Raw genomic sequence first — 24518 nt, forward strand, 5'->3', positions numbered from 1 at the left:
ATGCGAAGAGAAACAAGTGCCTTTAAGGCAGTGAAATACCCTCTGGAGAGGTTCAGTTCTCTTCCCAGTGATATTCTTAAAGCCAGGAACAACACTGTGACTGACTGATGTTATCTAATTCCTCCTGCACAGTGTGAAGCTCTGAGGCGAAAAAGCAGGTGAGGCCATCACGCTCTCTTAATACAAATGTCCTGTTTGTCTTTCCATTTCAGGTCAGAATAATTTCTTTTTAAATTGGCTTTCTGTTTTTGCTTGAGGTTTTAATGAATCATGTGTTGTTTCTTGAGTGAATCACACATCATTTCTGTGTCACATAATTTTTAAAAAAGCTTTATTTCAATTTGAATTCTGCGTTCGTGTCTCCTAAAAGTGAAGGTTGTACCAAGGCTCATTCGGGATCCCCTCACTTTGTCAGCTTTAAGACTCCTTGGATGTCATGCTACATTAGCGAGTGTCCTGATGCAGAAGCAATATCAAAGGCAGAAGGTGTTGCTCTGTGCATTGGCCCCTGCTCCTGAAGGTTGCACTTGTGCTGGTGAACTTGCAGATTTTCACCACTTTTGAGCTCTGAAAGCCATTTCCAATTAAGGCAGCTTCTCTCAGAGCTGTTTGCACTTTGCCAGCTGGTGTTTCTGCTCAGTCCTGACTTGCTCACATAGGACGGGATCAGACCATGGTCCTTGGGTAACACTGGCAAACAGAACTAAGGGGTAACTGTGGAGCAGAGCATGCTGAGCACCTCCTGTGCCCCATGTCCATCTGCACTGGTAAATCCATCATCCATTGCCACCCCTTTTTGCATTGTCACTGGGATCTTCCCCCATGTGGGGACAGCAGACAGCAGTGGTGACGAAACCTATCTGGGCAAAACAAGTTTTTCTGTTGTTATTGCTGAAGAGAAGCAGGGAGAAGAATGTGCTGCTTAGGGAGCAGCCATGACTAGTAATGGAGATCAGATCAGCTGGGGGGGGGCTCCAGTGGGGCCCTGGGCCCCTGTCCTGTGCTGGGGAACGTGTCCACCCCCAGGCCTCATCCATCTCTCAGTCCTGGTACTTTTCTTCTGTGTGTAGAGCTTATTCCTTTGCTGGTTCAAGCCAGTGGCAAGGGTCCCAGTGAGCTCGGGATCAAGCCTCTGGAAGGGCAGATCCAACAGATCAATTTCTATTACGGCTTATATAGCCAGCAGGCTTTTGGCATGACTGTTAACTCGGAGTTTTGTTTGCAACTCAGTGGCTTGCTCAAGCTTATTGGAAATTAATTTGATCCACTTCTTGATGGCAAAGCATATGGCATGTTTCTTTTCTGTGCCCTTCCGGGGGACTCAAAGCATCTGCAAGCCCTCTTTGGTCTTTTGTTATTTGTATTTTTTCTTCTTTTTATGTGAGTGTGTTGTTCCAGAAAATGAAGTCCTATAGCTATAGTTTAGCTGTAGCTACAGTTTAGCACGATCACAGACCAAGTAAGTTACACCTTCCAAAATCAATACGGTTTCATTTTGTTGGCATCTTAGCAGACCTTGCAGCCTCCATTATGCTCTAAGAAGCTTTCATGTAAGACAATTTTCTTTTTTTTTATTGTTTGACCTTATTGTATTCAGTTATCTCCAGATATGCTATTATTCCATTGCTGTATTTCCTAAAGGACTGTTTCACTGATGTAGATTTGGCACCACCTCTGCAGGTGTCCAGGTGTGTATTGGATGTGCACGGGACCCAGCGTGGCCTCAGCAGTGCACCCATGCTGCCCCTCCTGCTCCAGAAAAACCCACATGCTCCCATGGGTGGAGGGATGCCAGACCTCAGCTTCAGAGTTTTTCTGCTGGTCCTTGCTCCTGTCTCCTGCTCCCCCGAGTCATTCTTTGGTCTCCTCTTCAGGGGCACAGGGATGTGAATTTGAGGCGGTCACAGCAGGGAAGTAAGTCCTTGGAGAGCCGTGCATGACTTTGCTAGGTAGAAGAGCAGAGACAAAATTCGGAGAGAAAGCTGCAGCAGCATTAACTTTACCCCTCTGTGCCTCTCTGTCAGCCGGCATGGGATGGCTGTCCCTGAGCAGAGAGATTGCTGTATAAAAGCTGTCGGGGGGTTTGCTCTCTCACTTTTCATGGTAGCTGTGAACTTGACTTTCCTGCGTGCCTCACTCCCTTCCCTTTCCTGTTTGCCACTTCATCATCTCCCTTACAGAGCTTGCTTCTGGGCGCAGCCTGGGTCATGCAGATGGGGGGGAATTGGGGGTGTGGGAGCAACTGCACCGCTGAGATCTTCCCTGCAGGCACAGAGGGAGCACAGGGGTTTTCTCTGCATCCTCCCGTGGCTGCGACCGTGTTCATAGATGGTGGGGGAGTGGATGATAAACCTGAAATCTCTCCTCTCCCTACCACCTCAAGGGCTCAGGCGTCTTAGTGAGCATTTAAATACCTGAAAATAGGGCACTGTGCATCACCTGGGGTCTCTGGGATGTGTGGGGTAGTGCAGATTTATGGCACAGTCTGGATTTTCAGACTGAAGGCAAAAGCAGAGATTAACCAACACTTTAATAGTGTTTCAGAGCCATGTTAATCCCACAAGGTACCAGTAGACCCCTATTCTATTTTGAATATAATCTCTAAGTTAAGTACCTTTCTCTGAGGTCCTGGTTGTGCTTCTGTAAAGAACAAGAGGCAAAGCACCACTAACTCTGTTAGAAGTGGGATTGAGCCCAATCCTAATAATCCTTTGGCATTACAGAGGTAGAATTATTTTTTCATGGGCATGCAGCTACTTTCTCTGTCTAAATCTAAATCAAAATAGCTTAGATCTCATTTGTCAGACCATTATTTAACTGTTTTTTTTTGTTGGGAAATGCAAGGCAATTTAGTATACTTTTCGTTCAAGGATCTTTGAACAGTACAGTACGGCTGCAGAAGAAAATTGTATGTGCTGATGTGTTGCTTTTTGCGCACAGAGACTCAGCAGCTGTTACACAAGGCACTCTGCTGATTTACCCCAGCTAAATGTGCAGGCATCTCTTCTTCGTGCAGCCAGGGAAATGCAGATTGAGTGATTTATTTGTGTGCAGACAGATCGTTCATCAGGAAATGTCAGGGATGGGCAGCATCCATAGGAAAACAAAAGTGTAAACTGGCTATGTTAGAGGGAAGATCTAGACTGAGAGTGATTTGCTAATGTGCTCTTTGTGGATTAATACCATTTTCTTGTTTAGAAAGCTGCCATAATTAAGAGACTCTCCTTAGTTCACTCAGAAAGCTTTCTGCAGGCTGTCTGTTAATATTGATTCAGGGTAGTGTTGCTTGCACAGGACTTGAATGATGATAAAAATAAATCAAAGGTTTACTATTTTTAATCTTGTAAATATTAAAAAATATTTTGTGTTCACATCCCTTCATCGATTAAATTTGATGCTTCTAATCTCTTCCAACCGCTAAAGAAAGGGAGGGAATGTGCATGGTGCAACAAGAAACAACACTGCCATGTCATTTTCAGTTGCCAGTTAGGAAAGTTTTTATCATCAGCCCTTGTGAGCTTTGATGTGATGAACATAGGCATGGGAGCTCAGCCCGCAGCAGACCTGGGCTGATCACCGTCCCTAAGTGCCCGAGTTTCCCTCGTGGACTGTTGCTTTGCTGGGCTTAGCTCTGCAGCAGGCTCTCTTGGGCAGGCGTCCTAATGAAGCTGCTCTCCCCATGGCTTTGTATGGCTCCCCTGGTGCCTAATAAGCCATGAGCCCAGCCACGGGCTGACTGGGAGTATCGTATTTGTGGTACTGCTGAGAGTAGCCAGTTTATTCCATGATGTCCTCAGTGTGTCCTGGGAGCTGTTGCTGCTGCAGGTAGCCGCTGCAGGTAACCTCTAGCAAGTGGGATTTGTACAGAAAGTGGGGAGAGACTTCGTTGTGTTATCTCTCACATCCTCCAAACAGCTCACCCAGACCAATGGATTTCTTGCGTGAGTTGCTGAGCTTAATTACCACATAGATCTACATCTTCTCCAACACAACAACTGCAGAAAGAGGGTGAAGTGTTACAAAGCTGAGATGTTGAACCCGAAGTTCTCTGGTGGCTTCCATCATTGCTTGCTGGAGCTGACTGCCAGATGTTTCAGTAACTCAGCATGACTTTCAAATATCAAAACGAGTTTCTGCACCTGAATTCTCACTCCCTCAAATCTTTCTTTGTCAAGACTGGGGATGCCAGCTGCAAAGCACCCAAAGCCATAGCTGGGTAGAGAGAACCTCTGCCAGTTCATTGGGATCATATGAATGGATGCCCATAGGCTTCACAGGGAGCAGGCAGAGTTTTAGCACTCACCCAAGAGGGAGTTTTCTCTCCTAGCCCAAAATGGGATCAGTTTCGTCCAGTCTAGAAATAACAATAATAATGTCACAGCTGTTTTGCACCGGAGATAGCACTAATTTTATTTTTGCCTCCCCTTGTCCAAACAGGTTTTTGTCTTGGCTTGCACAAAAAGGCTCCCCATGAAGCCCCTGAAATGCTGTGAAATGCTAAATAAAACTCCCTGCATAAGGTCTTTCTTTTCTGTGCAATTATAAATCCATCCATTTATTGTTTTTCAGCAAACACTTCACAAATGCGATAATACCCAAACATGCTGGTTCAGCATGTGATAATCATTGCAGGACTGCAGTTCCTAGATTTACCTTGCTTTAAATGCTATTTTGGGGCTACCTTCGATGGCAAGGAAACTTTGCCTGTAGGTAAGAGTTAAATTGTACAGAGGGCAAGAGGAACTTGGTGGAGAATTATGAATCCCACTTGTTTTAGTTAAAAATAACCCCCAGCCTGTCACTTTCAACTTCATGATAGTTGATTGACTTTGCCTTTTCTAATTGTCAGCCAGTCGCTGTGATTAGCAAGCTGCCTTGGTTAAGGTCTTGTGAAAAGGAAGTCTGGAAGAGCGATTCTTTGAGGAGCTGATTTACATATATGCCAGAGGTGGTGGGAATGGTTGTCAGTAGGGACAGGGGTATTCTGGGAAGAACCTGAGATAAGCTGAGTCCCCTGTTATTGCACTTCCGAGCAATTTGCTGAAAGGCAAAAGAAAGTTTAGTGAATTTAGGAAAGAATACTTATTACTAATCCATGTTTTTTCCTCCTATTTTCACTTCTCAGTTTCCACAGCCCCTGGTCTTAATTTGTTTCCCTTCTTAAAGGCAACAAAATGGAATACAGTTTTCGGATGTAAGACACTGTTAGAGCGTAGCATACTCAGTGATTAAAGTCTTTGTTTCTTTTAACTCCATTAATTAGACTGTCAGTGATCTTTTGAACTTTGGGCCTCCCCTTGGACTTCCAGCTGATGGTTAGATTGTTTTATTGGTATTCTGCAGAAGACATTTCAGCTGATGGAAAGATTTTGTGCAGAGCTTCCTACCTAAATATTTCTATTGGTCTACTGTATATCTGGGGCAGGCAGCTTACCTCTCCGCACTCTCTGAATACACAGCCCTCTTGGAAACAGTCTGTTGGCCTCTGCTTTGTTTTTTTATGGATGATGCTCCTGTTCCCACAGGAGTAGGCTTTGGCTTTGTCTGACAGCCCAGAAGACTTTCTAAGTGGGATATTTCTTTTGGTCAGCTGAAGTGTAGCATTTTTATCAAGATAAGCTTTGCTTTTCCATTTGTACCGATCACCTGTCCCTTGGTGCATGGGCATCCAGGTTTCCTTCTCCATGTTCCTTATCAGAGCATCCTGGCTTCTCAGCACTTCATTTCTAGGTCTAGCCCACCATTTTCACCGATTCTGCCTTCCTTGACTCCTGCCATTGTAATGAATGTCCATCTCCACCATGTGTCTAAGGCAAATCCATTTTTAAACGGAACAGTTGTTGGTAGTTCAGAGCAGCTCAATTATGAATGACCTCCATCCTTCTCCCAGGCTGTATTAGCCCTCCTGCCAAAGAAGGCTGCAGTAGAAAGGTAAATGGAGGAACTGAATCATGCATGCTTTTCATGTGTTATTAATTGTCCCTGTTTCCATTTATAAAAAGACTTGGCCAATAACTTCAAGATGTTCTACAAAAGTATATGAATAATAATTTACAAGCACAACCCAGCCATGCATTAATATACCAAACAGATGCCTGACTGATCAACATGAACCGTAAAGCTGTAACTTAAAGCATTTGTCACAGAGTTTGAACCAAGGCACTGCTTGCCCTGTGGTCCATCAGTAACGCGTGCCTGTGAAGAGCTTCCTCTCAGACCAGTTGTGCTCAAATTCAGCCCAACGTGTCAGATAGCTGCTAATAGGTAAGGACTCTGTTGAGACAGAGATTGACCTTGCAAAATCCCCAACGGCTTCATTTAACCTTGTTAACCTGCTTGTGGGCAGATGCTTGTGTCCCATGGATCAGCCCTGCCCCGTGGGTGGAATATCTGGCACAGCTGCACATCTTTAGGCATTCTCCAGCACCCAAGGGCATGTGTCAGACCCCACTGAGAAGGTTCAGCCTCCTAGTAGTGTCTGAGCAAGATCTTCCTGGAAGAAGATGACTGAAGAACTGGTGTCTAGTGTGGGAGATTAGGGGATAGCTGCATTTTCAGGTGCCAGAGAAATATCAACTCAGAGGAAAACAGAGAGGATGCTTTAGCCAAGGTCCCAGAGGTCACAAGGAGCACCGGGAAATGAATGCAGCATCTGAGATGAAAAGGTAACAGAGCCAGAGATCTGTACTTCTTCCGTCTGGTGTCGCTCCGCATCATCGCAGCAGCATTTATCGTGTAGCAGCTGGTGTTTTGTTAATTGTGTGCACAGGGAGTGGTAGAAAGGATACAAACAGTGTGTAAACAGGGTGCAGCATAGTCACTAATGGGGAACAACAGAATCATCAATGTTATTGATTGAAAAGACCTGTTATTTGTCCAAGTACAGTTGTTTTTTTTTTTTTTACTAGTCCCAGGCAGGGATAGGGGACAAATCAACTGGACTGACTCCAATTTTACAGGAGGAGGTCATTTCTGATCACTTTTAAAGCCAGATTTGCCAAAGTATACAATACTGAGGATTATAAACTAATTTGTTTGGGTCTGGAGCAATGAGATAAGCTAAGGCTGCAAAAACAGCAGGCTCAGCCCCTAAGGAGCATCCTGTGTTAGTACCTAAATGCATGGATAGGAGTGTAAAACAGTGTTGATGAGCTTTGCAGAGATCCACATCTAGAAAAGAGGCAGTGACTGTGATGTTGGTATTAGGGAAAATCACGAAGAATCACACGAAGAAATTTGAAGGAACTTTTCCCTGAGAAATAAGCTAAATGCTGGGACACAATAGAATGATACCCACAAGTAGGATATAGCCAGATCACTAAAATCCTCCCCAGCAGAGCCTTAGCTTACTGACATGAAAGCCCAGGGATTGATTTAATGCAGTCAGCATGTAAATGGGAAGGAAATGGCTCTTCACCACACCATCTGTTTATCCCATCCCCATACCCCCACTAGTTAACTCTTTTGTGCTGTCTCTTCCTTTTGCTCATAATGTTCAGAAATAAATACAAAGCTCATAAGAGTCACCACTTGTTGTGTTCCTCAGTCACATCTTCTGAGGTTAGAAATGGTCCCTTTGGGGATCGTCGGAGCAGTTGGTCCTCCCTGGGTGTTTGTCATGTAGGCAACCCGCTGGGTTTGCCTGCAGGAAGCTCTGATATGACTGTCATCAGCAACTTCATTCAGATTCAGGTACCAAGAAACATTACCAAATCATCAAAATGGAGTATTTGCTCTTTAAAAAGTTTTTGTTTGCTTATGCCATAAATTGTAGGCCCCTGGTCTGCTGATGATTACAGATGTCTCTGAAAAACCATTTCCTTTAATCTCTTGAACTAAAACACTTTCAGTGGCCTCTCAACACCAACCACGTTTGGCTGAAGGGAGATTTTATCCTTGGTGTAGGCTGTGCATCCTCCTCATAGAATATTTCTTCTTGGCTGGATACTCTTCAATGTTTGTGTGCTTATGTCTTGGGTCTTTTTTTCTCCCCAAGAGATTCCTCCCCACTGAAGCACTGGCTGGGAGCATATTAAAGGCAATTACAGCATGTTTCAACAACCAGCACTCCTTACTCACACGCTGCCAACTGAGAGCTCTCAGCTGGGAAAATTTTAGCTCTTGCTGAGTGAGATGTTTCACTTGAAGAATCCCAGGGATACTTGTTACGGTTATTTCAGAGAGCATTTTGTAGTTAAACGAGGTAGATATTAAAAGTTTAAATAACCTTTTGGTCTTTTTTTTTTTTTTCTGTTAAATTGAGATTTCCCAGTGGCTTAACTAAGTTATTTTGTGTCTGTTATGCAGTGGGCTGACCCGTCTTTCAGTTAGTGAATGATCTGCCAGGGGTGTTCATCTTTGCTGAGTCTTGATTTCAGCTTAAAAGAATTGCCAGGTCACACTGGCAGTGCATTTTGTTTCATTCTGGCATCTCTGAATGGAGAAGCAGAAGCATGGGCTGGTGAATTGCCCAACTCATTCTCCCTTGCAGTGTCCCTGTGGCTTCGTTTGCAGGGTGTCCCATGGGAGAGGTCACCATGGGGATATGTCCAGCAGTCATTTGAGCTTGGGCTTCATCCAAAAGATCTGTGGAAAGGGAGTAAGCACTGGTACCACTTTCCTTCCACTACCCAACAGCTAGACTTGGTTGACTGGCAGATTCAGTCATCTCTGGTAGAGCAATAGGCTGTATTTATGGGTCAAGAAGGAAAAAAAGTAATGTCTGGCTGTCTGAAAGCAGAACCACCGTGAGATTTGGACCTGAAAGCAGATTAGAGCAGATCTTCACCGAAGCTAATTTATCCTGCCCTTCCTCAGGACAGATACTACTATGCTACACCAGGGATCTTTGTACCCTTCTCTGTCAGGTGGCATAGTTACACTCCCTTCAACCCTACAAGTGTTTAAAAGATCAGGTCCTTGACTGGGTTCTAGAAGCAGAACAGAAACAAGCAAACGATTGCCCAGCCACCAGCCTAAATCTGCTCCACTCAAGAGTATTACCATGTCTGTGAATTAGCTTGAATCTGGAACCAGTGGCTTTCCCCATAAAACTAGCCTCCACTATTGGATCTGGCTCAGGCGAGGAATGTCTAACAGTGACAAAGCAGCACATTTGATGTCTCTGTTTCGTAATATGGATAGATGCAATAAGGTCTGATGCCTTGGCTTTTTGAGGTACATAGGCTTCCCATTGTCCTTTTCATTCGGATCTGTTGTTCGTATGTTCTGCCCTTTAAAATTATTTCTTCATTTCTGACTCATCGTTTCCAAACAAAACTGATGGTGTTCTACAATGCGTGTCATTGGAAATACATCGTTTTAATTGTAGCTCCCACTGTAAAAGCTTTTCAATAAATTAACAAAACCTTGAGAATGATGAAGTGAATGGATAGGGTAGCTAGTAGTACATTCCCTATAAAACCAAAGTTTCTGAAAGCCAGTTAGAATGTCTTCGCTGTCAGAAACAAGGCTAATAGGGAGGGACAGTATATTTTTTTAGACCAAGTGATATAGCTGAAAAAATCCACAAGCTTTCAGTCACAAAACCCTTTTTCAGGTCTGAAGACTTCAGATTAAATTTCAAGTACTTTCTAGTCTGTTAAAGTAATATTTAGGGGAAAAATAATGATTCCAATTAATTTAAATTTCCACTTAAGGTGGAAGAAAGCAAATGCTGTTCTTTTGCTGATGCGTTACTTTGTGAAAGGAGACACTCTCTTACGCATTTATTGAGACTGGTCTTCAGACAAAAACCAGTAAAAGGCAAAAACACAGAGAAAAATATACGAATTCTGCAGATTCTATGGGCTTATATTCTGTGTGGCTTTGTGCTTGGAATATGCAGGAATACTGGGTCTGTCACAAGTAAGGCTGGCCAGAAGCCAAACATGAAGATTTTGACATTTTTCATTGTAATAGAAGCAAGACCTTCAGAAAATGTTCAGTAAAGAAACAGAGATAGTGCTGCCTGCCCCCCTTCCTGCTTCCAACACAAAGCTGAACAGCAGTAAAGTTGTCCTGGACTGGATTTAACTGCAATTAAAGTTAACCCCTTCCAACTCTCAGCTATTTGAAATCTAGGTCTGTAATTCCCAAATTGGACAGCAGTGAAAAGAAAGTCTATTGTTATATTAAGTATTTTATTTAGTTTCAATATTGACCATATGGACCCTTATATTTGTTTATTTAATCTTTTTGAAGCATGGATTTTCCTACTGTGGGGTCTCTGGGCTGCAAACGTTTGCTCCATCCCCCTCACGTCCACCAAGGAGCTCAATGACCCTGGGCAAGTGATATGACCTCTCTGTGCCCTGGTTTTGGCATCTGGCAAAAGACAGAGCAACATGAATCCTCTCCCATATAGGGAAAGAAGAGTGGTGGATTAGTACTGCATATTATTATTGATGATTGATTTTCTGTTCCAAGCTAAATCAGGCTGAAGAGCAGCTTGAAAAGTCTTTTGGCACTTTTCCCCATCCCAGAGAGCATCATTTCTGCAGTCCACCCCGAGCTCAAACCACCCTGCTGTCATCCGGAGGCTTTGAACTATCTTTCCCTGTTTATGCTCAGAAGCATATCACTCTTAGGAGATACTGTGCTGGGCAAAGGGAAAGCTGCTTTCTTTGAGGAGTTTCTTTCTGTAATCATCTGTACTAAAATGTACAGACCGTAACCCATTTGCAGCACAGCAAAGCCTGAATCAATTGACAGTGCTGCATGCTGACATTTCACTAGGTCGTTGCCAATAGCAGGTATTGATCCAGTGGCCAGTATAAGTTTGTGAGGACCAGGTCTGCCTGATCTCGATGGAAGCTGTCCTCTTGAAGAGGCACTGCCTGCCGGTGAGCACAGCGCCCCACAGCCAGGCTGGGAGGCAATGGGAAGCTCCCTTCAGCTCCTGAGCCCTGGGGCTCCTGCTGGTGATGTGCTGGCAGGATTGGTGGCAGCAACGTGGTCATGGTGCTCCACTTGGTGATATGTGTCACCAGTTATTTACATCAATATGGACTCCAAAAAGTTGTGGGAGGGTTTTGGTGTGGGGTGGTCTTTGCTGTGGTTCTCCTCCAGATCTAGTGGAAGAGCTAGGCACTAAGGCTGCTGTATTTTATACAGAAAATGAACTAGGTGCTGATTCAACAAAATATTTCAGCTCTTCAGAATTTAGTCTTTGTACCGAGCTCAGTCTAGGATTTGAGGTCCTGGAAAGGAATTAGGAGGCTAAAGCAGGGTTTCATTGCCCCCGAGTTGTGATGAGAACCCCATAGAAGGGACTGTGACTTTTTGGATCACAGTCACAGGTAAGTCTCTTCAGAGGCAGCACAGACCCATATTCTTGTCTGCAACAGACTGACCCTAAACTATGCCTGCAGTAGGTCCTAGTTGAAGCATACCTTAATGCATAAATAAAGCAGTCTTGCTGGTTCATTGTTTAAAATAACTTTCTGTATGTGGAAGAGGCATTTTGCTGTCTTTGGAGGAATAGATCTGAGTCTGGCTGTTCTGCAACGTGCTAAGACATCTGCTGTTTGGTTACAGCAATGAAAACAGTGAGGGCAAAGCAGGAGAAAAAGTGATTAGTTTCAATTCCAGGGCCTTGTTTAAAACCCGTAGCAAAGCTGCCCACATCCAAAGGTGCTCAGTGCCATTCTTCAGCATCCTTTTCCTAGCAGGAACACAGAGCCCAGCAGGCATCAGATATAGCAGCTGTGCCTGCAGCAGCAGAAAATCCCTGCATTGTTTTCCCCCAGCGTACAAAGAAAGGGGAGCCTCCGTAAGTGCCAAACGTATGGACTGAAGGTGCTCAGGTTCTCGGTGTCTTGACAGGCTCCTGATCCAGGAGGCTTACCTGTTCTCAGAAAGTGCTCTTGTGGACGGTGTGAATGTATGTGGTTGTGCAAATGGGATAAGGAGCTTTGATGTTTCTTTTGGAAATCTGACTCCTTAGCCTCAAAGCTCAGCATACACTTAGTTAAATGTGTAATCACATCATTTTGCAGAATCAGTGCCCATCACTCAAGCTGTGCGACTTGCCTAATCTCTCCTTGCTAAGCAGGTGTCAGTGCTACCGTGAATCAAGGTCGGACAGATGTATCAGGGCATTGGAAAGGCCCACATGTACCACTGCACATTTGTTGTGCGCTGCCCTAGCACAGCAGAGACTTAAGGTCTTCTTCCTGAACTGAAATCCGAAGAACACCAATGTCTATTTTTTATGGCTTCTTTTGTTAATGAACTGCCTCAATTTTGGCAAGAAGCCAAAACATTGGTCTCTGTCTGTTACCAGCTATGAATTCTAGTCTCTCAGTTGTAAATAGTTAGCCGTGATATAGGGATTTCCAATTAACTGCAGAAATGATGGCAGGATCATTATCCTCTCTTACGCCGGGAGGGATGGATACACAAAGTGACAGTGTGATTTGCACAAGACCTCCTACTTGGCCAAAGGCTGGACCAGTGGAATAATCTATTCTCCCGAATCCCAGTCTGGTGCCGTATGTGTCGGGCCATGATGTTCTTGGGAGGTGACGAATGGGACTTGGATCTCTTCCTGCTTCTCTCCTCTTTCTTCTTCAATCCAGACTTGTGAAGTAAAGCAGGATGACTTCAGATCCATATGAAATAGATGGGGCGAACTCTCAACCACTCTCTTTTTAATATGCATGCTTGTTCACAAATGCAGATCAGCCTAATTGACTGTCAGCATGCACAGATGTCTCTCTGCAAGAGTAGTTGGGTGCCGTGCAAATTGGTTGCGAACACAAAATGGAACCAGGTTAAAATTTGACCTACAATATTCAATTTCTAAAGCATGGAGCAAACAGTAGCGAGGGGATGGAAGTTCTGGGATCTGGGAAATTGCTAATTGGCTGTTTTGGGGTTCTTCTGAAGAGCCTCTCCCTCGCTATGTACCCAGCTTTTTTTTCAGATGAGCAGCTTGGGGAACACAGATCTATATTAAGTAATGATGAAAGGATCAACCTTTTTCTTGCCCATAAAATGTGATTAAATTTCCCTTGAAAGGGCTTTTTCAGCTTCACACAAATAATTCTTCTTGCCCTGAAATGACATCACTTTGTCATTTGTATTGGAAATACTCACCTCTCTTACAAGTCAATTCAATAATCAGTTAGGAGGAAACTACATGAATACAGTTTCTCCATAGGAAAATTAAAATGTGCTTGGTAGCAAGCTTTTGCTTTTGCATGCTACCATATCTGTGAAGTCAAGATCAATAGAAATTTGCAGAAGGGTTATTATTTACTGTTTCTTTCAAGCAGCCAGCAGACCAACCTACAGAAATCTTCTTTTCCTTCAAAATCCAGCATGAAAGACTGTTTAGTGAAACATTCCTATCCCAGAGATTAACTAATTGCTCAACAGTCAGTCATTTTCACTGCACAGCCAAGGACAGTGATTCCTTTCCCACATGCAGATGGAGCAGTGGTTTAACAAAAAGCAGTTCCTGGGACAGGAGGATTAAGGAGAATTTACTGCAGAGCAATTAAAACCGTTGTTAGAGCAATTTGTTTTTGAGGCTGAATTTCACATCACAGTAAAGCTATCTGTCTGAGGAGTGTATAGAGCAGAACAATAAAGCCATCATTTCAGGCCATCCATTCTGCATCCTCGGTCGGAGTGCAGATTAATAAAGTGAGCTAAGAGGACAGGGAGATTTACAGGAGTAAATTAGGTGAGGCATCCTAAATGCAGTTTACATTTGGAAAGAGGTGCTCTGGCTTTGATCTCTGCTTGCTCTCGCTTATTCCAGCTTCTGCTGCCCTCCATTTCTGCCAGGTTTTTCATCGCTGTCAGCCTCAGCAGAGAGTTTCCGACCATGCTTCTTGGTTGCAGAGACTCCGGCCAGCAAAGGACACCATGGTCAGAGGCTGTTCTTATGCACAAGCCATACCCAAAAGATGTTAATTGAAAATGGGTTGGAGCCAGTGCTCCTTGCTGGCTCTTTGCTGGTGTTAGCTGGCCTTGCTGGCTTGGTCTTCCCATTGGGGATGTCTGCTCAAACCTCCTTGCTTTGCCTTGACCTAGGAGGAGGCATTGCTCCAAAGTCTACCCTGGTGTTAAGAGCCAAAAATGCATCTTGTGGGCAATGCTGCCATTGACCTCTCCATTTTGGAATGGTAGGAAGCCTGCAATGAAATAGGTTTTCAAGGCAGAGAACCAGACCAGAAGAGGATCCATCCACAGTGCGTTCCAGCAGTTTTTACATCCTGCCCAAAGGAAGATTTGAATTAACACTGCCTGTTCAGGCTTCTCTGGCGTGATACGAGGCTCACAGGCCAGACTTTCAGATGAAGGACAAATACAGAAAGCCCATGGTCTTCTATCAGACAGAGCTGCATTTCACAGCTCTGCTAGCCCAGGGGTCTGTTTTCTGTTGAACTACAAACAGAAGGACTCATGTTAGGTTATTTCGTGTGTATTCATTTCTTTCCCTTCTTTCTACAGTTAAACTTTTAAAATATAAGTTCATGTAAAATAAAAGGAAAAAAAATAACATCTTAAAAAGTAACATTCTAAAAAAATATTTAATTTCTGAAAAAAAAAAAATTAAGAACGTTTTACCCTGGAAGTATCAACAGTGTATCATGTTCTCTGTGACCTGCCTAGGTTTAAAAAACACTTTGCTTTTGGATCTGCCAGCCTGGTCCTCCGTGCAGTCATCGCTCATCCTCCCTCTGCAGCTTTTAAAATAATAGTGCTTATCTGGAAGGACTGGCTGGTGGCTGGGGCTGGGTGGGGAATGCATCCCAGCTGGGAACTGGCAATACCCCAGCATGCTGGAGGGAATAAAAATAGCATCAGATGAAGGGTATAATGCGCACACACACACACACACACACAAAAGCTTTAAGGGAAGGCTTTTTGAAAAGCCTTCTCCGAACCCTGACATTTGTGCTGCTAGAGGCAGGGGTTCAGATGCTTCTTACCCAGCATCACATGGAAGGTGTCTGAATCCAAGTGACTTGGACAAAGCTCCCTTTTTAGACACAGGAGACAAACAGGCATTTCAGGGTACAGTGTGTCTGACCTGTTTTAGCATCGAGCTGCAGGTGAAATGACTCACAGCCTCCAAGTTTTCTTTCCTTAGGCTGTGCGTGGCTGCCGGAGGATGGATGAGCTCAGTGGCAGACACTGGCTTTGTTAGGTGAACCCTGGTCGGAGGGTCCGTGCTCTGGAAGCTTGGTGCGTTTTGTACTTTGTTCTTAGAAGCAGGAAAATAGCACAGTTGTCTGGGCACAGCATGGATTAGGTTGTCCTATGTCCAAATCCTAGGTCTGACACAAATTCGCCTCCCTCGTTAGCATGAGAAAAAATGGCAATTACTGTTCTACAATGCACTCCAAAATGTGAAAGTTAATAGTGGGTTTTTTTTCAAACATCTTTGCAGAAGTTTGTTTTATGTTGATCAGCCTAGGCATGAATTAAGTATTCATTTGTGTTATTTTCAATTGTATTTGTTGCTGTTTTTTTCAACCATTGTTCCCACAGAGAATGAGGTATATGTGATTGCAGTATTTGTCTGTTATTGGTTGTATCATCAGGAACTTTCAATTCCACTTGCCTGCTTCAGCTAAGCTTATGATATGGAGGAAATCTCAAGGATAATTAAATTCCAAAAAGAAACCCGGTTGCTGGGTAAAGAAGAAGAGATCTAAATTGCTGCCTCCATCAAGGAAAAATCAAGCAGATCTCAGCTGTTCTTGCAGTGTGTTTGGGAGTGGCTGGTCAGTGGGGATCACCTGGCTGTGCTCGCATTCCTGTATGATCTCAGCATGCAGCTCCTGCCGAGTGGGATTGCCCTGTGGGAGGGCGCAGGGCTTATTATGGTGCTTGCATACAGAAAGGGCAAGTGATATACATTTGAAAACATGCTTTACTGTGTTGCACAGCTATCTTGGTTTGGCTGTTAATATACAGAAATAAATGTTTTTGTGTTGGGAACGTAATATAAAATACAAATACGATATCGAAGGAAGGAGTAATATTGTCTTGTAACCACCTTCCATGATTTTACCTTCATTTTTTGAGCTGAGAAACCATCTCAGAAAGAGGGGTGAGGCACCCTGCTCACTGCCAAGCTTTGGACTTGTAGTTACCATGTTCTGGAGGACAAGAGGGGGACAGACACTGAGAAATGGGGAATTCTTCTGAATAATCTCAGGTCAGAGTGGCAATGGAGGACAGCTCTTCTATTTCCAGAAATGAACCTATAGAAAAGAGTGTCACAGCCTACACACCTGGTGAGGACACTGACCCTTTTTATGGGAATTAGGTGGTTGTGTAGGATGTGGACCAGTTCAAATCCCTCCAGTGGGATCTGAACACTGGTCAAGGAGCTGCTCTGTGGGCCTCAGCCAGCTGCAAGCAAGCTTTGAGCTCTTCAGTGTGGTCAGAAAATGGGTGTATTTCCATAACACAGTCTGTGTTGCTGAAGACATCTTGGAAAGTTTCTGCTCATTCACGCCACGCGTTCCCTCTCCAGCATTTTCCAGTTCCGCTCTGGAGCTGTGCTGTCAGATGGATTGTTGGCATGGTCCAGGTTACAAACAGCCCTATTTATTTCTTCAAATTTATTAACCTGGATCATTTCACTAATCTGATTTGCAGTGCTGCAGGGGAGGGGAACAGTGAATAGTTGTCTCCAGGGCCACAATATTGAATTAAAGTGCCTTCCAGGATGCTCTTGTGTTAAATAAGAATAAAATCAGAGTGTTCTACATAAATACATAGGGTCGTGAGTAACCAGATGTGAGGACTTCTACAAGACATTAAATACAGACAGGATAGTTACCTCTGGAAGAGATATTTCAGTGGTGACCAGCACCCACCTCGTCCTGCCCATTAACGACTGTGGCGCCAATGCAGCCGAATGGTGGGGCTCCCCGTCTTGCTTTACATGGCCATATGTAGCTGTGGGGTGCTGAAATGTGATGTCTTCCTTGAGTTCCAGTTTCTGGAGCTGAGTCAGGCCATTTCTCACAGGACAAGGTGTCCCCTTGCTGCAGGATTTTGACCTCCCTTCCCAATCGGGTACCTTTGTAGGATGCCTCAGTCTGGGCACCCAGAGTTTATTAGTCACTGGGAAAATCTTTACATTGATGGCTTTCGTGTGGCTTCCCCTCTCCTTCCCTCAGTGCACACCTGCTATGTTCATCACCATCACAATTGTGTGCCCTTTTGTACAGGTTTCCATGAGGAGGAATGCATGTACACCACTAACAGCAGCAGTTGGACCTTTTAGGAATGGGACACAATGATCTGTGCTCAAACATTTGCCACTTTTATGAACTTACTGTAATTCTTCAATATTAATTAATTCATGTACTTTAATTAATTTGTCCTTGGGCTGACTTACTAAGAGGTCTTTGCAAATTGAACAAGGTTGTGGAGAGAGGATTTTTGCATTAGTGGTACAAAAAAGGCAACTGAAGACAGGTGCTTTTCAAAACATCTGAAAAAGCCACAGATTTACCAATTAAGTCCACAGTAGATGGGGATGAGAGGACTTGTGCACATCTCAGCCTTAAGCTGGCTGTACAGCCTCTCATTGCTGCTGCCCACCTCTGCATGTACACAAGTCAGCACCCCACGGGAATGGCTCCAGTGGGAACGTGCCCGTCGCTTCCACTTTCTGACATCTGGTAAGGTGTGTCTTTGGAAGTGATGATGGGCTGGGGTCACCAACATGGCGAGTTACTTCTCAGTGAGGTGTGCAGAGAAGGGAGATTGGGGTTAAGATCAAACCAAGAATCTCAGATCACCATTGTCTCCTCTCTGCCTGCCTCATAGGTAACTCGACCACTGCAGTTCCCAGGGCCAACCATTAGTTAACTTTTACTTAACCTTTGACAGCTCAATAACTACTGTCATCCCCATTCCCCTCAAATTCCCACCTCAAATAAATACATTAAAAGAAAGAAAAACAGGAGCCTGGTCTCAAGGAAACGGATTTGTGATACATTGGGGCCTTCTTTCACAATCCCATCCATAAAGGAAGTAAAGTCTTACACTGAGTCCCTGTCACATTAATGAATTTAGCCCTTGCCAGGAGACCCGAGTGTGGCTCTTTACTCCTTGAGATGTGCTCTGCTCACAGTTAATTCAGTTTTTTCTGATTAATTCCTTTGGGGTTTGTGTCTGTTCCCAGGATATATGTTTCGACAGGCCTATGTGTAACCTCACTTAAAAGGGTCAGGGACAACTGAAATAGCTCATCCAATTACAGATCTGAAAATAAGTCTCACTCAAATCACTGAGAAATGTCAGATTGCAGGAGGTGTTTTTCTGGCCTTATTTATAGAGAAAAATAGCCACCAATAGTTATTAGACAATTAATACAATTAATAGACAATTAATAGAATTAAGTCTCTGTGTAAACACATTTAATCCTGATTTGGCTTCAGTTAAACCACTGTGGAAGTGGATTAAATCCAACCACAAGAAAACATTCCTAATATGGAAAAATGTAGTGCAGAATAACTATCATTGCTAGAATTCAGATCCTAGCTTTTTTCCCAGTTCTTTGCCTGTGTAAGCAGAACTTTCTTTTCTTTTACTTGTACGTATTCTAATGATATTGATATTGAGTAGTCCTGACTAAGACTGGATTTCTGCTGTGCTATGCTTGGCGCTCCCTTCATTAGGGGTGGACATCCTGGAATAGGGACAGTCTCCATGGGGCAATGCAGGGGTGAAATGGTTTCCTCCTGGTGACAGCGGTTCAACAAATGGATGAGGACCAAGACCCCGGTCACCAACGTGCTGTAATCTCACACTGTCTGCTGGGACTGTGGAATCATAGAATCACTGGATGGCTTGGGTTGGGCGGGACCCTTAAAGATCATCTAGTCCAATACCCCCAGCATGGGCAGGGACATCTTTCCCTAGATCAGGTTGCTCAAAGCCCTGTCCTACCTGACTGAGCTCTTTCACTGATGGGGCATCCACAGCTTCTCTGGGTGACCTGTTCCAGGGTCTCACCATCCTCAATGTAAAATCTGTCTGCCTTATATCCAGTCCAAACACGGAGGGATACAGTCTGCCTGTTAATGCATTTCAGAGTGAAAAAGCAAATAGCAATCACCTATGGACACATCCAGTTTTCATCGGGAAGCTGAGGGCTGTGAATCCACCAGCCACTGCTGCCTTGAAAATATGTCTGCATTGGAAATACAGCTCTAGCAAGGTCAGTCCTGAGCTCACGAGTCCCAGCTATCCCCAGGATCACCCAGTCCCTGGGCTGCTGCAGAGTTCAGCAGGCTTGCTTCTTCAAAGGGGCTGCTGGTATCGTTCCAGGGTGTAGCAATTGCTATCGCAAGCAGAGAAAGAAGAAAAGATTTACCAAAGAGCTCTGCCAGGCTCCCCCCTTGGTCCTAGCAGAGGCTGAAGGAGGTGACAGCAGGGTGTCACCTCGGCCACCTGTCCCCACGACATGGATGCATTTAGCTTCCCCGGTGCTGAGGGGCTGCAGCGCTGGGCTGCGGACCCCCGTGCCTCTGGGCTCAGCTAATCCGAGTGACATCCAGCTCAGTGGTTCTGGGGTGAGGCTCTGGCACAGAAATACATAGCAATTTCCTGGCTTTCAGAAGGGCCCATTTCAGGAGTATGAAGTACAGACTGTGTCAAATTAGCAAAGTCTTGGCTTTTCTTTTGCAGAAGGCAGCAGCAGCAGTCACGGGCAATTATATTCTGTGCAGGGAGATAGCCTCTGGATAGAGACGTTTTGAACAGAGAGGAGGAAAGGGAGAAATGAAAAAACAAGAGTAGGCTGGGGGAAAAGAAAGGGAGATGAGGATAGTTTTCAGTGAAATGCAAGTGTTTGGAGAAGAAATTAAAAACCACTGCTGTGGGTTTTGTTGTTATCACTCTGGTCTTTACAAACAGCTGGCAGGGTGGAAGTTATCGAAGTTACCTCGATGCTCTCCTGACCATGTATTCACTGGTGTGTGGGACATGGGAGCACAGCCAGGCTGTAGGCACAGCCGGGCACGAGCTGGCTGGGAAGAGGAGGTTGCTCAAAGTATGAAACACGGCCGTGGCCACAGAGCAGGGAAAAATTGGGTAGAGGATGTTTTCCCCACCCTAGATGTTTCCAGGGACCCAAGCATGTTGGCCTGGCACAGAGGAGCACTGTAGGATGGGAGACCAGCAGGGGAACCAAGCATCTTCCCCAGGACACGGCTTGGGGACACAGCCTTGTCATCTGCCAGAGGTGCCACAATGCCCTCCAGGGAGAGGAAGACACAAACAAAACAACCGAACCTTCATTTAGAAAATGTGGCTTCAACTCAATCTAATTACGTACTTTTTCGAATCAAGGGCAACTTCTCTTGCATTTCTTTGCTGTCCCCTGTGGCTTACCCGAGAGAGTTGCTCCATGAGGGTAGGCACTAATGAAATGGAGCTGCCAAATGAGTGTACGTGTTGCTGCATCTAGGTCAGAGAGTCAGATGAAAGTATCTTCCATGTTTCCCTGCATTTTTTTTTTTTAAACTGGGCTTCTAATAAACACGTTAACTTTCCAAATTATTATAAGCAGCTGAATCTATCAGCAGCACACAAGAATATTACTTAGGGCATTTTAAAGCTCTCTAATGAAGCTTTGAAGTCCAGCTCATCCCAGATTCATGCGGGGAAGGAGATGTAGCCACACTCCTCTGCCAGCTTCTGAAGATGTGAGACTTGAAAGCAACTATTTCTTTGCAAATATGGACAGGTGTGAGAAGCCTCTCTTAAAGAAAATCAATACTGAAATATGTGTACTCAAATGGATACTTCAAAATCCACATCTGACTGTCACAGCATTTTGTTTGTGTATTGCGGGGGCTTTCTTTTACTTTTGTTACCAACACTGTCCCTACACTGCCCATATTTGCATCTTATCATGTGCTCCTTTTCAATTTAGTACCATCATCCAGAGAGACAGAGAGTTATCCTATCCTGCCTCAGTCCCACATTCAAGAAAATGGAACAAAATGTTTTTTAAAAAAGGACCAAAGATTATTTGGGAGTAACATGCATAAAATCAACAGAAAGGTTTTAATTCTGCGGATCCTTCCACAGCTTGAGGCTCGAATTCCTTTTGCTACAGAGAGATTCTGAACGGTGAAATAACTGCAGCACCAAATGCCTTCCTCCACATGTTAGACATAAAAACTGTTGTGCTGCCGTGTGAAGCCACACGACACAGCACACGGGGAACGTAATTGCACCCTCCAGCCACTGCTACAACAATAAGCAGAGCTAAAAAGTAGTGCATGCATTTGGATTTTCCAGCCTCTGGAAGGGTGTGTGCATTGAGTTAAAGTTACAGCCATGCAGTCTTTGCTGAATTGCTGTTTCCTTTTGATCTGTACTAAAGATAGCAAAGGAGCAGCTATGAGTGTGAGTAATGGGTAGGTGCGTATCACTGTGTTTGGGTTCTCGCTCGCTTGCTTTCTTCTCTTTGTTCAGTTTCTTTCTTTCTGGCATTGTTGGGGTAATTTTAGTTCTTCAGGGCTATGTCTTCTGCATCAAAAACACAGGTAAAAAACACTTTTAATCTATACCTTTAAAAAAGCATTTGTACGTATGTATATATGTACACCATCTATGCAGTGGCATATATCAAAGGTTACAATGCTGTGTTCAGTTCCATTTGAATTCACTGTCAGAAACTGAGACAGAGAGGAAGGAAAAATGCCTGATTACCCTTAGGGACCTTTCTGTTTCCCCATCCTCCAGTAACATTTGCCGTACTGTTGTATTTGATGTCCAGTGATTGACTGTTTTGGACTTATCCCCCTTAGATCATCTTCCGGAAAATCAGTGATGTCAAGAAGGAGGAAGAGGAGCGCCTGCGCCAGAAGAACGAGGTGACACTGAGCATCCCTGTGGACCACCCCGTGCGGAAACTCTTCCAGAAATTCAAACAGCAAAAGGAGATGCGTAATCAAGGCTCAACCCACATCGACCCGGAAAGGAACCAGCTTCAGGTGGAAAGCCGGAGCGTGCAGAACGGGGCCTCCATCACGGGCACCAGTGTGGTCACCGTGTCTCAGATCACCCCCATCCAGACATCCCTGGCTTACGTGAAAACCAGCGAGGCTGTGAAGCAGAACAACAGGGATGCAATGGAGCTAAAGCCCAATGGAAATGGAGACCAAAAATGTCTCAAAGTGAACAGCCCCATGCGGATGAAAAATGGGAACGGGAAAGGGTGGCTTCGGCTGAAGAACACGATGGGGACCCACGAGGAGAAGAAGGAAGACTGGAATAACGTCACAAAGGCTGAGTCGATGGGGCTGCTCTCGGAGGACCCCAAGTGCAACGATGCGGAGAACGGTGTAAATAAAAACCCACTGAGGAAAACAGACTCTTGTGACAGTGGAATAACAAAAAGTGACCTTCGCTTGGATAAAGCCGGTGAGACTCGCAGCCCCCTGGAGCACAGCCCCATTCAGGCTGATGCTAGGCATCCTTTCTACCCTATTCCTGAGCAGGCCTTACAAACCACGCTGCAGGAAGTCAAGCACGAACTCAAAGAAGATATCCAGCTGCTAAGCAGCAGGATGGCTGCCCTTGAGAAGCAGGTGGCAGAAATTTTAAAAATATTGTCTGAAAAGAACGTACCCCAGGTCTCTTCCCCCAAGTCTCATTTATCACCCCAGCGGCCCCCCCAGATACCCTGCCAGGATATTTTTAGCGTTTCAAGGCCTGCATCACCTGAATCAGAAAAAGATGAAATCCACTTTTAGCATATACCTATGTGTATATATGTATACAGTATATATGCAGAGGTGTATATATACCTTTATACATATATATGTGTGTGTATAAGGTAAATATATATACATATATATTTTCACTTGCATCCAATATGACTTGAACACACCAAGGATTTTGATATGTAAATATTTGCATGTCCAGCTGGATTCTGGCCTGCCAAAGAAAACAATTATTAACATAGATATTGCTTGTATAATATGCAGTTGACTGCATGCACACTTTACATTTATTTATAATCTCTATTATGTAATAAAAGAATGACTTTTGTTTAACAAAGGCAATGTACTATTTAAAGAATCAGGGTCTAACCTGCCAATATTGCCATGACAGTTTTGATCTCAGGCTGGGTGAATTGAGCTTTTACTTCATCACTGTCTTCTGCCGAGTTAGACAGTAGGTTAACATGACGTGGTTGACACGTTCAGACTCCAAGTAGTACTGTTTCCTCGTATCATTCCATTACAATATACTGTATATTTGGTGATAAATTCCCCCACTCCTCTTGAAGGGAGGGCTCAGCTCAGTCGCCAGGGAAGGGCACCGTGTCAGGTGCTGGGGTAGATCACTGGAATTGATTTGTGTGGGTGTTGTGCATGCACAGCCTTTTCTTTCGAGTATCCTCCTGCTCTTTTAACATCGTAAGTAAGACATAGTAGCGATGATTTATGTAACGAAATGAAACAAACAGAACATCTCTCAGCTGCACGCGCTGTGTATTTGGGGGTAATGTCTTTCTCGAAAGCCTTCTTTTTACGGATGGCATTTTTACTGAACTGTTAGCGTGACATTATGCAGAATCTCTTTGCAGCACTTAGCAACAGTGTCCGCTTCTGTCAGTATCCTCGTTAGGATGTCCCGTTTTTTGCAGAGCTGAGGTTGCTCTCTGGCTGTCCCACCCATTGCCCCTGGCAGAAAACCTTTGCACGAGATCTGAGCAAGGGAGAGAGCAATTGTGCTTCAGCTCCTCAGGAGCCTGTGAGCAGATTTGGAAGGCTGAAGTTAAAAGGCTGCAGTTAATCCCCCTCCACTCTTTTCTGAGGCTGTTTATCAGTCTGAAACTACCTTTGAGAAAGAGAAAATTACCAGTCAGGATGTGAAGTTGGTGATGGTGAATTACCCTTTAGCCTGAGGCATTGGATGGTGATGTTTGGGTGGGAGAGTGTTTTGTGGAGATGAAGTCCTTACTCGGGCACTGCCTGCTGTTCATACCTTGGACGCGTTGAAGGTTTCAGTGGCTGGGGTGTTGTGATCCGAATGCCAGCTCTCAGTGTCCACACCATCAGTCGTTGGGCACATTAAGGCCCTTAGGTCTGTGTCAGGTGCTCTGGCCCTCCTCTTGGCTGGCTCCCATCAGCATCTCCCCCTCCTGAACCACGATCCCACCTCCAGCAGCTGGGCTGGTGTGTTGTCCCTCATGATGGCTCTGCAGGGCTGCAGCAAGACAGGCTTTTGCATGGGCCCCTGATTCTTCTGCTCTTGGAAGCTGAGATTTTGGACACAGCCTGGGTCTGCACTTGAGTGTGGTGGGTTATTTACTTCTCCATTTGCAGCGAGTGAGAATCCAGGCACATGTTTCTTATGGCAGAAATGGCCATTGTGGCTTCAGAGCCGCTGCCAGTACAGCTGGAGGCTGGCACAGCAGAGTTCACTGGCTTCTTCAGAGAAGGATATCCCCACCACACATCAATGGCCCCTTGCATCAAGGTCCCGTGTCTTCAAAAGTGCCTTGA

General features: G+C 44.7%; 1 protein-coding gene across 1 annotated transcript in view; it reads left to right on the top strand.

The window, feature by feature from the left end:
* The window catches only part of KCNH5 (potassium voltage-gated channel subfamily H member 5), a 152488-nt gene extending 129731 nt beyond the window's left edge, over positions 1 to 22757 (top strand). Inside the window, exon 11 of the mRNA XM_035551291.1 lies at positions 21810 to 22757. Within this exon, the coding sequence (XP_035407184.1) occupies positions 21810 to 22757 (948 nt within the window). The remainder of the gene's footprint in view (positions 1 to 21809) is intronic.
* Positions 22758 to 24518: the final 1761 nt, after the last annotated feature.

The sequence above is a fragment of the Cygnus atratus genome, chromosome 5, assembly GCF_013377495.2.
Source record: "Cygnus atratus isolate AKBS03 ecotype Queensland, Australia chromosome 5, CAtr_DNAZoo_HiC_assembly, whole genome shotgun sequence".
Taxonomy (NCBI): Eukaryota; Metazoa; Chordata; class Aves; order Anseriformes; family Anatidae; genus Cygnus; species Cygnus atratus.